The sequence below is a fragment of the Penaeus chinensis genome, chromosome 34 (assembly GCF_019202785.1).
Source record: "Penaeus chinensis breed Huanghai No. 1 chromosome 34, ASM1920278v2, whole genome shotgun sequence".
NCBI lineage: Eukaryota > Metazoa > Arthropoda > Malacostraca > Decapoda > Penaeidae > Penaeus > Penaeus chinensis.
Window position 1 is genome coordinate 1078719 of NC_061852.1, and position 12500 is coordinate 1091218.

General features: G+C 39.2%; 1 protein-coding gene across 1 annotated transcript in view; it reads left to right on the plus strand.

Annotated features, from left to right (window-relative positions):
• LOC125043601 overlaps window positions 1-6436 on the plus strand; it is a 15587-nt gene extending 9151 nt beyond the window's left edge. Inside the window, exon 2 of the mRNA XM_047639832.1 lies at window positions 5265-6436. Coding sequence (XP_047495788.1) covers window positions 5265-5391 — 127 coding nt within the window. The 3' untranslated portion in view covers window positions 5392-6436. The remainder of the gene's footprint in view (window positions 1-5264) is intronic.
• The last annotated feature ends 6064 nt before the right edge of the window (window positions 6437-12500 follow it).

The window sequence follows — 12500 nt, forward strand, 5'->3', positions numbered from 1 at the left end:
GCTATTTTTAATTTTCTTTTTAATCATCGATTTCCGTTATCTGGTATTATGTTATTAGTATCAGTGTTATTATTATTGGTTGTTATTATAATTTTCATCAGTTATTATCATTATGATTTTCATCAGTTATTATCATTATGATTTTCATCAGTTATTATTATTATGATTTTATTGTTATTATTATCATTGCTATTACTATTATCATTGCTATTACTATTATTACCATTGCTATTACTATTATTATCATTGCTATTACTATTATTACCATTGCTATTACTATTATTACCATTGCTATTACTATTATTATCATTAATATCATTATCCTTAGTAGTAGTAGTGGTCGTATCACCATGGCCGTTATCATCATCAATACCATTATCATTACAGCCATCACTACCAATATTGCCATTGCATTTTTTTCATTTCATTTTTTTATCTTTCCGCCTCTTGTCACGTTTATTAATGATTCGGTTTAGGTACTCCATCACTGCAAAATCATTTATTATCAATACAACTGTTCAATTTTTTCATGATTGACGATTTCAGCACTATCACATCTGTGTGGATTTGTACTGTATATATTCGGAAATGTGTATGGCAGTATTGGACAATGTATGTCTATAAAATAACGTGTCTATTTATATGTATGTGTGTGTATGTTTGTAATATGTATGCGCGTGTGTGTGTGGATATAATATATGTGGTATGTGTAAGTCTTCGTGCGTGCATGTATGTCTGTCAGTCCGTTTGATCCCTACAATGTATACATATATAATAAAAGAATTAATACGTATATGAATAAAGATAATATAACATACAAAAGTCAATACATACAAATAAAGTTAAAAGTTTCTTTTCAAAAATGATTTAGAAATGGTAACCGAGAAAAAGATGATACAAATCTATCTGTACATGAATTATGGCCAAATGCTGGTTTAGAGGAAGGGAGAGGAAGATGGTACAAGAAGAGGGAAAGAGGGAAAGAAAATAAGATCGAGAGAGCTGATTGAGGAAGGGGAGGGCAGACATGTGTCACAGAAGGTCAGGCGAAGGCGGTCACACATGGTCAGGTCAGGTCATAAATTTTAAGGGGAAAAAGGGGGGGAAGGGGTGAGAGAAGTCTTGACCGGAACTGTCTGACATATTGTGATGAAAGAATAGTGCCATAAAAATGGGACCTTAATGACGTATGGCGATAAGGTTGAAAGTGTTTTTCTCTATCCTCGGGACGGGATGAGGTAGGGGGGAGAGTAGGCGGAGAGGGAGAAAGGAAATAGAGGGAGAGGAAAGGGAAGGACGGAAGTGGAGAGGGCGAAGGGGGTGAGAGGGGAGGGATGATGGTGGAAAGGGAAGGAAAAAATGAGGGGAAGAAGTAAGGAAAAGGTGATGGGAAGAGGGAAGAAGAGGATGGGCAGAATAGGGAAAAGAAGAAAGAAAGGGAGACCGTAAGGAAGGAAAAAAAATAGAGGGAGAAGAGAAAAGCGAATAAAGAGGGGGATGGGGAAATAGGAAGGGAAAGGAATAAGGGAAACTAAAAGGAGCAAGGGAGACGGATGAAGGAGGGAGAAAAGTTAAACTGAGATTACTGCAGAGGAGGGTGGTGAGGAGATGGACAAGGATGAGAAGAATAGAGAAAAGCTGGGGGGGGGGGGTCAGGGAAAGGAAGGAAGAGGGATAAGGGAGATTTAAGAGGAGGGAAAAGGGGAGGGAGGGGGAGATGAAGAAAGAGGGAGGGGAACGCGTCCAGAGTTGACGTAACAGCTGATTAACCACCAACGGAAGTGAGGGGTCAGACCTCCCCTCACTCATTCTTTGTGGCCTATCGTGCCTTTCAAAACAAAAAAGAAACAGTAATAACAAACGGGAAAAAGTGGTACGTGTTGTAACGAAAACAGGGTTAATGCGTGCTTATATGCCAAAGATGTTATGTGATATGTGGTGAGTGTGTGGGGAGTGTGTGGGGAGTGTGTGTGTGTGTGTGTGTGTGTGTGTGTGTGTGTGTGTGTGTGTGTGTGTGTGTGTGTGTGTGTGTACGCGCGTGTATGTATGCGTGTAGCGGGAGGGAGGGGGGGGGGGTATGTGCTTGTGTGCATGTTTGTGTAAGCGTGTGTGTGTGTGCCATGTGTACATGTGTATTCTTACTTACTCACGCGCACACAGCTGAAAAATGAATAGTAAGTATACACATGTCTGACCTCAAAAGCATAAATGAAGCTTTAGTCATAAACATCAACTGTTTTGAAAGCTGATAGACAGAAGAGAGAGAGAGTGAGAGAGAGAAAGAGAAAGAGAAAGAGAGAGAGAGAGAGAGAGAGAGAGAGAGAGAGAGAGAGAGAGAGAGAGAGAGAGAGAGAGAGAGAGAGAGAGAGAGAGAGAGAGAGAGAGACAGAGAGAGAGAGAGAGAGAGAGACAGAGAGCAAGAGAGCAAGAAATATATATGAGAGAAACGACGAAAATGTGATGATAAAGAGAGACAAAAAAATGGAGAGAGAGAACGCAAGACTTTTTAAAAGTAAGAAATTAAAACATACACATAGATAATTAGAAAGAGAAGAGCTTTTTTTTGTTGTTTTAAGATCCTCCCAATTTTTTCCCATTTACTTTTATAAGTCTCATCTCTCCCAATTTCTTTCTTTTCGCTTTTTTTTTTTCTTTCTCTCTCTCTTTTCTTTTACGCTTTTTTTTTCCTTGCTTCGTAACACTATCATCACCCAATATACCCGCGATCAGCTGACAGGAAAGTGTGTAGAACGAATTGGAAAATAACCCTTACCGATGCGCGCCAGAAGGACCAATTTCCCACGTCTCGATGAACCTTCCCATCTATTAACACGTGGGCAGCTTCTTTCCCTGAGTTTTTTCTTTGTTTGTTTGTTTTACCTATTTTTCTCTCTCGTTTTCATCTCTTTTCTCTTTTTTTAAATATATTTAGTTATTTCGGTTTTGTTTTTGACTTGTATGTGAGAATATAAAAATAGTAGGTATAATGTAAAAAATAAGTATTATAATCATTATCATTATTTTTTATTATTATCATACCTATTATTATTACTATTATTACTAATATAATACTATTATTGTTACTATTATTACTTATATAATACTATTATTATTACTATTATTACTAATATAATACTATTATTATTATTATTATTATTATTATTATCATTGTCATTATTATTGTTGATATAATGGTAATAATAATAAGCATCATCGTCGTTATCAGCATTATCATCAAGATCACGAAAGCAGTAATGATAATGATAATTATTATCATCAATATCATTAGTGCTATTATCATCATTATCATGGACATCATTATTATTATTATATATCATTGTCTATAATAGGAAGAAACGGATAATGATAATAAGAAAAGAATGAAAGTGCAAACCAAAAGTACCAAAAAAAAATGAATAAATGAAATCAAATAAACAAAAAGGGAAAAAAAAAAAAAAAAAAACAGGCTGTTATATCACTATTTGCACGACTCACTTCCGGTAACATGCCTGCAAATATTTTTTTATTATTACGATGAAAGGGGGGAGGGGGGAGGAAAGAGGAAAGAGGAAAGAGGGATAGAGGGGGAGGGGAAGGAGGGGGGAGAATAAGGAAAAAGAGAGAGAGAGATGGGGAGGGAAAAGGGAAGAAAAGGGAAAAGGGAGAGAGTGAGTATGAAGTTTATTTTGGAAGTTTGTCCTGTTTTCACTCTTGGCTTGGTTTTTCTTTCTTTCTTTCTTTCTCTTTTCACTTATCACTGTACTTAAGTCCTCGTTGAGTGAGTGAGAGAGAGACAGAGACAGACAGACAGAGACAGAGATAGAAACAGACAGAGACAGAGATAGAGACAGACAGACAGACTAACAGACACACAGACAGACAGACAAACAAACAGATAGACAGAGAGACAGACAGATAGATAGAAAGACAGACAAATGGGTAGATAGACTAACAGATAGACAGGCAAAGAGAAAAACACACAGATAGAGAGACAGAAACAGAGAAAGAGGAACAGATAGTACGTAGTCATATCAAATTTCCTATATTGATACCTCCAAATATTCACCATGCAACATATGCATTCACCATGCAGCATATACACTCACCATGCAACATATACACTCAGAATGCAACATATACACTTCCACTGCAACATATACACTCACAATGCAACATTTTGTATCTTCTTTTATAAAGCGATCGAATATCCATTTGATTATCTCCAAGGAGTTCTATTCAATCTAAATTAGCGATTTTAATTACTCTCTTTTCCTGTTTCACTCGTTTCCTTAATGAAACTTTCCGTGGCCAAGAATTCTGAAACAATGATCGTAATCTAAAGCACATGGTTTGTGGTCCAAAGTAGCGTAATCGGCTCAATTTTCAAGCATTATCGTCTTCGTTGCGAAATTGTTCACCTTGACTAATGTAATGAATATAAAAAACTCCGTACGTTTTTTTATTAGTGTGTGTATGTGTGTGTGTGTGTGTGTGTGTGTGTGTGTGTGTGTGTGTGTGTGTGTGTGTGTGTGTGTGTGTGTGTGTGTGTGTGTGTGTGTGTGTGTGTGTGTGTGTGTGTGTGTGTGCGTGCGTGCGTGCGTGTGTGCTGTGTTTTTTCTATATGATAACAAGTATTTATGATGTTGATTTCTTTAACAAGAACACGAATATTGAAGTTTCATGCTTAATAACGATGAATGAAACCGGATAAAGGAGAGAGAAAAATAAATTCGAAAGTATTGGTTACTGAGGTAAGATAAATTGTCATTACTCCGTTAATGGCCAATAAAACTTTCTTGGACATTCCCGAAAAAAGTGGATGCCATCTACGAAAAAAAAGTAACTTTGGGAATAAAAATAGCAAAGTTTTACCAAGTTGCTAGTCACGAGTGCATTCAGGAAAAGGAATTTTGTTTTCGAATGTTACGCCTCAGCTGTGAATCCTACGTTAGGGTTTGTTTCTATTAAAATTGCGTGCTTTGATGTTATGCCGATTTTCTGCGCATGCCGGGTTATTTATAGACATAACCATGGCAACTGTTTTTATTATCTTTCGTTTTTTTTTTTTTTTTTTGGGGGGGGGTAAGGGGAGGCCAGGAGCTATTGTTTTCTTGGCCGATAGTATTTCGTCAGCATCATTACTTACTAGTTAATGTTCTTGTAGCTTTTGTTTTACGCGTTAATGGTTTTATAAATCTTTAACCACAATATCCCACAACCCAATTATTTCTACATCTCATATAACTAACGTCTCGTGCCCACAGAGTGCTGATCCTGGCGGTGCACAGTTGCGCGCGCCGCCGCCAGATGGCCGCCGAGGAGAAGCAGACGCGCGACCAGCCGAAGGACGACCACCACGTCACCAAGATCAACCGCGAGGAAGAATGGTGACTAGGTCTTGGCTCCTCCTCCTCCTCCTGCATCACCTCGCCTCCGACGCGCGTTTGGGAGACCAGAGACTCCTCGGGGGCGGTCATCTCCACCCAGTGGGAGGTGTCGACAGACGCCCTCGCCCGCAGCGGGAAGCACGCCAGCTGGGAGGAATCGACGGCCTTCCGGGAGGTGTCTGCCGGCGGTCCTGGACGCTTCAAGGTGTCCAGGGTGTGATGGGGACGCTGTACACACTGCCACACACACCACACGCTTCCTTCGCTTCTTTTTGAACACGCCCTTGCTCTGTTCGCTCTTCGCTTCTTCGGTTTTCTTTCTTTCTCTCTTCTTTTGTCTTATTTTTAGTTGTCTTTCTCTCTTCGACTTGTCTTCCTTTCAGCATTTATCTACTTCTGTATTCAGGTTAGGCATTTTTCCTAACAGATCTCACCGCGCGTTTTTCTGTATTTTCTTTTTTTATTCTTTTTTTTTTCTTTCTTTTTTTTTGAGAAGGAGGAGTCACAAGCGCCTTTTTTTTTACTAAAAAATTCCATTTTAGAATTATCATTATATGATAGATTAGATTATTATACATATCTCAGCGACAGTTAACCCCGTGAGAATTACAAAAAAAAAAAAAAAAACATCTCAATATTACAAGTTATTTTTACTTATTATTCTCGCGCGGTTTCTGTTCCAGCTCTGTTCACTTATTTTAAACGTAGTGTAGTTCATATTGATTTTTTTCACAAGTATACAAGTATACCAGATATGTAAATGTACCAGACGCGTATGTATATAGAACAGGGATTCCTAAAGTTTGCAAAAGGGTATGCCAGTTGTAATAAATATTTTCCATTTATGAGTTCGTGGTCAGAGGGTAAAGATTTTTTTCCGCAAAAGGTCAGATGATCAAGTAACAGAGAATCACTCGAAAACTCTAAAGAAACGGGAAATTACAACCAGTAGGCCTATACTTTTTTGAGACTTTCTTTTTTGGAATCGCTGGTTATAGACATTTAAAAAAAAGAAAGAAAAAAGATCGTGTTGGGAGTGCATACATCACCACCTATTGTATATATAAACAGACAGACGCAGAAGATAGCCCATGTGTATTGGTATTAGACAACCCAACCGCCCCGGATTTATGTCCTGTCCCCTGTATTTTTTTCTGTGAATTTTGTTACATACAGATGGCTCCACATGTGCTCAGCCGGCAAGGAGTCTATCAGTGGGCTCTAGTGACCGATCCTGATTTCCCCATTCCTTGAATTGGCGTTTTTTTGGTGTTTTTCTTCATAAATGCAATTGATATCGATACTGTTATTATTGTTGTTGATGTTATGATTATTAAATTGTTATCAAAATCTCGATATTTAAGAAAATGAAATAATGCAAAACAATTTTTCCGAAAGTCGAGGAAAAAAGTAGGTGAGATGGGTAGGAATAATCATTGGTGACTAAGCACTTGTAGAGCCATCTATGTTTAAATACAATAAATCAATTTGTATTACAGTGGACATGGCATGTGTTCTTGCCATACGTGCCGCCGTTTGGGTTAAAACTAAACGCTGAAAAAGTGTACATACAAAACCAGATCGGGAGGTAAGTGTAGTTACGAATCGGAGTTGTGTGTATGTGAGAGAGCCGGGAGGAAGTGCCTTGTTTAATTCTTATAGTGTAAGACTTTGTATTTTTATTCTGAACGTTTCCTCTACCCCCTTTTTCTTCATCTCGAAACACACGTCTACACAAAATGTCTTCTCTTACATACACTTCAATAAAAAAAAAATAAAATGAATACAAAAAAAATATATAAAACATTATAAAAAAAAAAAAAATATGATAAAAAAATCTTTTATACAACAGCTTCATTTTTTTTACGTGTAAATGTGAGTGTAAATATTATTAATACGTGAACACTGAGCCTAGTATGTTGAATGTCCTAATTTTGCAAAAATTAAAATGTCTTTTGTATTGTAACTATTCCCTCTTTTCACAAGATCCGAATTATGCCCCTCTTTTTAAACATTTGATTTTTTTTTTTTTTTATCATTTCTGAATATTTACCTTTCTTTTCTTAGCAAACCTTTCCTTGTATTAAGTTATGATTCAGTATATGAGGAGTATGTTTTATATAATGTTTCCTCTTGTATAGATGTGTCAGTGTCTTTATACTGAAAAGGAAATGAAAACGTTATCCAACTAATACCTTACAATATTATCAAGAGTTTATTGTATTTTTTAAAATCAAATATATGCGCAAATTTATATTATTACTGTTCTTGTTATTGATATTATAACTCTCATTAATAACATTTTTATATGAATAGTATTACCATCACTTTTATAATATAATCATATCACTGTTATCACCGTTAACAAAATCCAGATATCTGTTTTTTCTTTTGCAAAATACGATACCACTTCCCTTTTTTCATATACATAACAGCAGGACGTCAATAGGGCACCGTCATGTACTTAGTTAGACCTTTATATGTTGATAAGTCTGCGTGTCGATATCCCGAGTGTTGGACTTTTTAGTACCTAATTCAAAGCATAAGTATTTAGCCTCTAGTCTTAATTGTAATTTATGAATAAATAAAGTGGACAAAAGATATGTTACCTGACTTTTTATTCTCTTTGATTGCGGCGGGTATATGGTCATACAATGATGGGTAAGTTGAAGTGACAGCGAGTGGCAAGGATACGACAAAAATATCGTGGATGTTTGTCTGAGCAACTGTCTAATATGTACGTACATGTAGATACTGTATAGAAGTAAATGTGCGTATGTCTATCTGCCTATCCATCTCTTTCCCTCCTCATATATATATATATATATATATATATAATACACACACATATGATATATATAATATATACATATATGTGTATATATACGCACACACACACACACACAGACACAAATAATATAGATAGAAGGCAGACAGACAAAGAAAGAGATTTAAAAAAAAAACATAAACAGGAGTCAGACAGACAGACGGTGAAAGAAACAGACAGACAGAGAAAGAGACAGGCACAGGGCCCAAAGACAACCACTCCTTCCCGCAGATAGATAACCACCATAACTGATAATGTTATTGTTGCATTTATCTCCTCTGAAGACGGGCATCCTGCACGTGTCGACGAGGGCGGGAGGCGAGGAAGAGGCTAGGAGGGGAGGAGGGGGACAGGAGGATAAGCACGGCAGCTGGATAGGGCGGGAAAAGTGTGGCTCCCGTTAGCCTGAGGAACACTCGGGCGCCGGGAGGGTGCTAGCGAGGTTGTCTCGGGTGGTCTTGTGGTCCTGGATTTGAGTCCTATTTTTGTTGTTGTTGTTTTGGGTTAGGTTGATTTGAATTTTATAGATGGTGAGAGTTCGTCTATGTTAATTTATAATATATATATATATATATATGTAAATAGATAAATAAACAATGACCATAAAATGAGTAAGAAAACAGAAAGCACAATCTCCCTCAAAGAAAAGAGAAGAGATAATTCAAAAGTCAAAAGTTTCTTTTTCAAAATGTTTTTTTTCTTATTTTCGTAAACAGTTGCCGTCCATAACGTAGTAACTTTCTTTAGACAATGGTGCTGAAAATGCCATTACCAAGGTGGACGAAGATTGGGTTAAAGAGAGAGGGGGAAAAAAGTGAGACAAGAGAGATTACGAAAATAGACAAAACAGAGATTTGGATAAATATAGAAACTGACGCACAAAGAAGTAAAAAAAGGCTGATAAAACAAGCGAGAAAAAAAAGAAAGAAAAAAAGGAGATAGAACCACGAATACAAAACAAGGAAGAAGATTAAAAAGGAACAAAAATATATATATCAAAGAAAATAAAAGGAAACAAAATAAGCCAAGAAGGAGAAAGACACAAAAGAAACAAATAATTATGATATAGATAGAGAAAAAGCAGTTGACAAAAAAATCTAGACAAACCATACAAAAAATAAAAAAGATACATACATAAGAACAGGAAAGAAAAACAAACAAAATACTCAAAATAAGCAAACAACATCTCAAGAGAGACACAGAACAAAGAACAAGCAAATACCCCCCCCCCCTCTCCCCCCGCCCAACCGACTCTCCCATTAAAAAAAATATAACAATAATAAATAATAAGAAATAAAACATCCAATATGCTCAAAAAATCTAAAACCAGATTACACACAACTAACAATAAATAAACAGACAAATATGATAAAAAAAACAGACATGCAAATTACTAGTTCGTGGAGTGTGTGGCAACCAAGGTCCCACGTTGCTCAGGAGGTGTAACGTACACTTAATCGACATGAAGATAGACATGAGGGTGGTGAGGCAGGTGGGTAGGGGAGGGGGGGAGGGGGGTCTGAAATTAGGTTCTTGTAGTGTATTTTGGTAAGGGTGTGGGCAGGGTGGGGGAGGGGGTGGGGGTTGTGTGTGTGTGTGTGTGTGTGTGTGTGTGTGTGTGTGTGTGTGTGTGTGTGTGTGTGTGTGTGTGTGTGTCTTTCTCTCTCTCTCTTTCTCTCTCTCTCTCTCTCTCTATCTATCTATCTCTCTCTCTCTCTCTCTCTCTCTCTCTCTCTCTCTCTCTATCTATCTATCTATCTATCTATCTATCTATCAATCTATCTATCTCTATATATAAATAGATGTGTGTATGTACGCGATATATATATATACCTATCTATCTGTCAGTCTATCCATATATCTATCTACTACTATCTATCCATCTCTTGTACTCCCTTCCTTTCTTATTTAACCCTTCATCTATCTTTTTTCCTTCATTCTTTCTTTTTTCCCTCTATTCCTCTATCTTTTCCCACCTTTTCCTTTCTTTCTCTCTCTCTCCATCTCCCTCCCTTTCTTTCTTTCTTTTCTCTCTCTTTTCTCCATATTTCTCCCACTCCTTTTCTCTTTCTTTTCCTTTCTCTTCTCCCCTCTATCTTCCACCCACCCTTTCTCTCTTTCTTTCTCTCTCTCTCTCTCTCTTCATCTTCCATTCCCATCTTCTTCCTCGTCTCTCTCTCTCTCCCTCCTGCCTTTCCTCTAATTCTTTCTCTTTCTCTTTTTCTTCCTCCCTCCCTCCTTCCCTCCCTCCTTCCCTCCCTCTCTTTCTTGACCTCTGTCTCTCTATCTTCCTCTCTTCTCTCTCCCTTTCTTTTTATTTTCTCACTCTCTTCCTTCACCTCTCTTTCTCTTTTTCCCTCTCACTCCCTCCCTCCCTCTGTCCTTTCCCAATCCTCTTACTCTCGGGCGTTTGACCAGCGGCGGAAAGACAACGTAGAAAATAAGCTTCTAAATTAACCCTTTGGCACTAGTCTGGCACTGCGTCTCCCTTCGTGTTCTTTCTTTTAACTCGCTCCCACTCCCTCACTCGCTTTCCCTCGCTCCCTCACTAACCTTCCCTCGCTCCCTCACTCCCTTTACATCGCTCCCTCACTCCTTCTTGCTCAACTCCCTCACTCCTCTTCCTCCACTCCCTCACCCCCTTCCCTCGCTCCCTTATTCCTCTTCCCTCGCTCCCTCACTCCTCTTCTTCCACTCCCTCACTCCTCTTCCCTCGCTCCCCCATTCTTCATCCGTCGCTCCCTCACTCCTTCTTCCTCCACTCCCTCACCCCCCTTCCCTCGCTCCCTCACTCCCCTTCCCTCGCTCCCTCACTCCTCTTCCCTCGCTCCCTCACCCCCCCTTCCCTCGCTCCCTCACTCCCCTTCCCTCGCTCCCTCACTCCTCTTCCTCCACTCCCTCACTCCCTCACTCCCCTTCCTTTGCTCTCTTACTCCTCTTCCTCCACTCCCTCACTCCCTTCCCTTTCTCTCTTTGGCGCTTTCTCGGTCTACTCTTTCTTTCGATAAACTTCAGAGAAAAGAGATATCGAGAAATGAGTCCATCGTTCCGTCTCTTTACATAAGCACCTTGGGCTTGTTCGTCTATCCGTTGGTGATGTGTCTACTACTTTTCTGTGTGTGTGACGTTTCTCTTAACTTTCTAGAATTCTGTTAGTAATTTCTAAATTTCCTTTCTGAGAGAGAGAGAGAGAAAGAGAGAGAGAGAGAGAGAGAGAGAGAGAGAGAGAGAGAGAGAGAGAGAGAGAGAGAGAGAGAGAGAGAGAGAGAGAGAGAGAGAGAGAGAGGTGGAAGAAAGTGAGAGAGAAAGAAAGAAAGAGAGAGAGAGAGAGAGAGAGAGAGAGAGAGAGAGAGAGAGAGAGAGAGAGAGAGAGAGAGAGAGAGAGAGAGAGGGAGGGAGGGAGAGAGAGATAGAGAGAGAGAGAGAGAGAGAGAGAAAGAGAGAGAGAGAAAGAGAGAGAGAGAGAGAGAGAGAGAGAGAGAGAGAGAGAGAGAGAGAGAGAGAGAGAGAGAGAGAGAGAGAGAGAGAGAGAGAGAGGGGTGGAAGAAAGTGAGAGAGAAAGAAAGAAAGAGAGAGAGAGAGAGAGAGAGAGAGAGAGAGAGAGAGAGAGAGAGAGAGAGAGAGAGAGGGAGGGAGGGAGAGAGATAGAGAGAGAGAGAGAGAGAGAGAGAGAGAGAGAGAGAGATGGAAGAGAGAGAGAAGGGGGGGGGGGCGGGGGGAGATTAATTACTTCTTTCTTGAGGAGCAGATACAAATATATACAGCCATATACTGTCACACAGTCATATATATGTAGATACTCGTACTGAGAACGAGAGAGAGAGAGAGAGAGAGAGAGAGAGAGAGAGAGAGAGAGAGAGAGAGAGAGAGAGAGAGAGAGAGAGAGAGAGAGAGAGAGAGAGAGAGAGAGAGAGAGAGAGAGAGAGAGAGAGAGAGAGAGAGAGAGAGAGAGAGAGAGAGAGAGAGAGAGACAGAGAAAGAAAACCTAGCCAAACAAAAACTGAAAAGCGAGAGAAAAATAAATAAATAAAATCAACAGTAAATATTGACAGCATTCGCCAATCCGCTAATAGTTTTTGAACCAACACACGTCCATTCCAAATAAGTTCATTAACACCAGTAGGCAAATATCCAAGGAAACCAGTTGTCGATGCTCATGACCTCCGGAGCCTGGGAGAATGAGGGGAAAGGGGGAGGGGGAGGAAGGGGAGGAAGGGGAAGGGTGGAAGAAAACGAGGATGGAAGATGGGTAGGTGGAAGGGTGGGAGAGATGGTAGGTGGAAGAT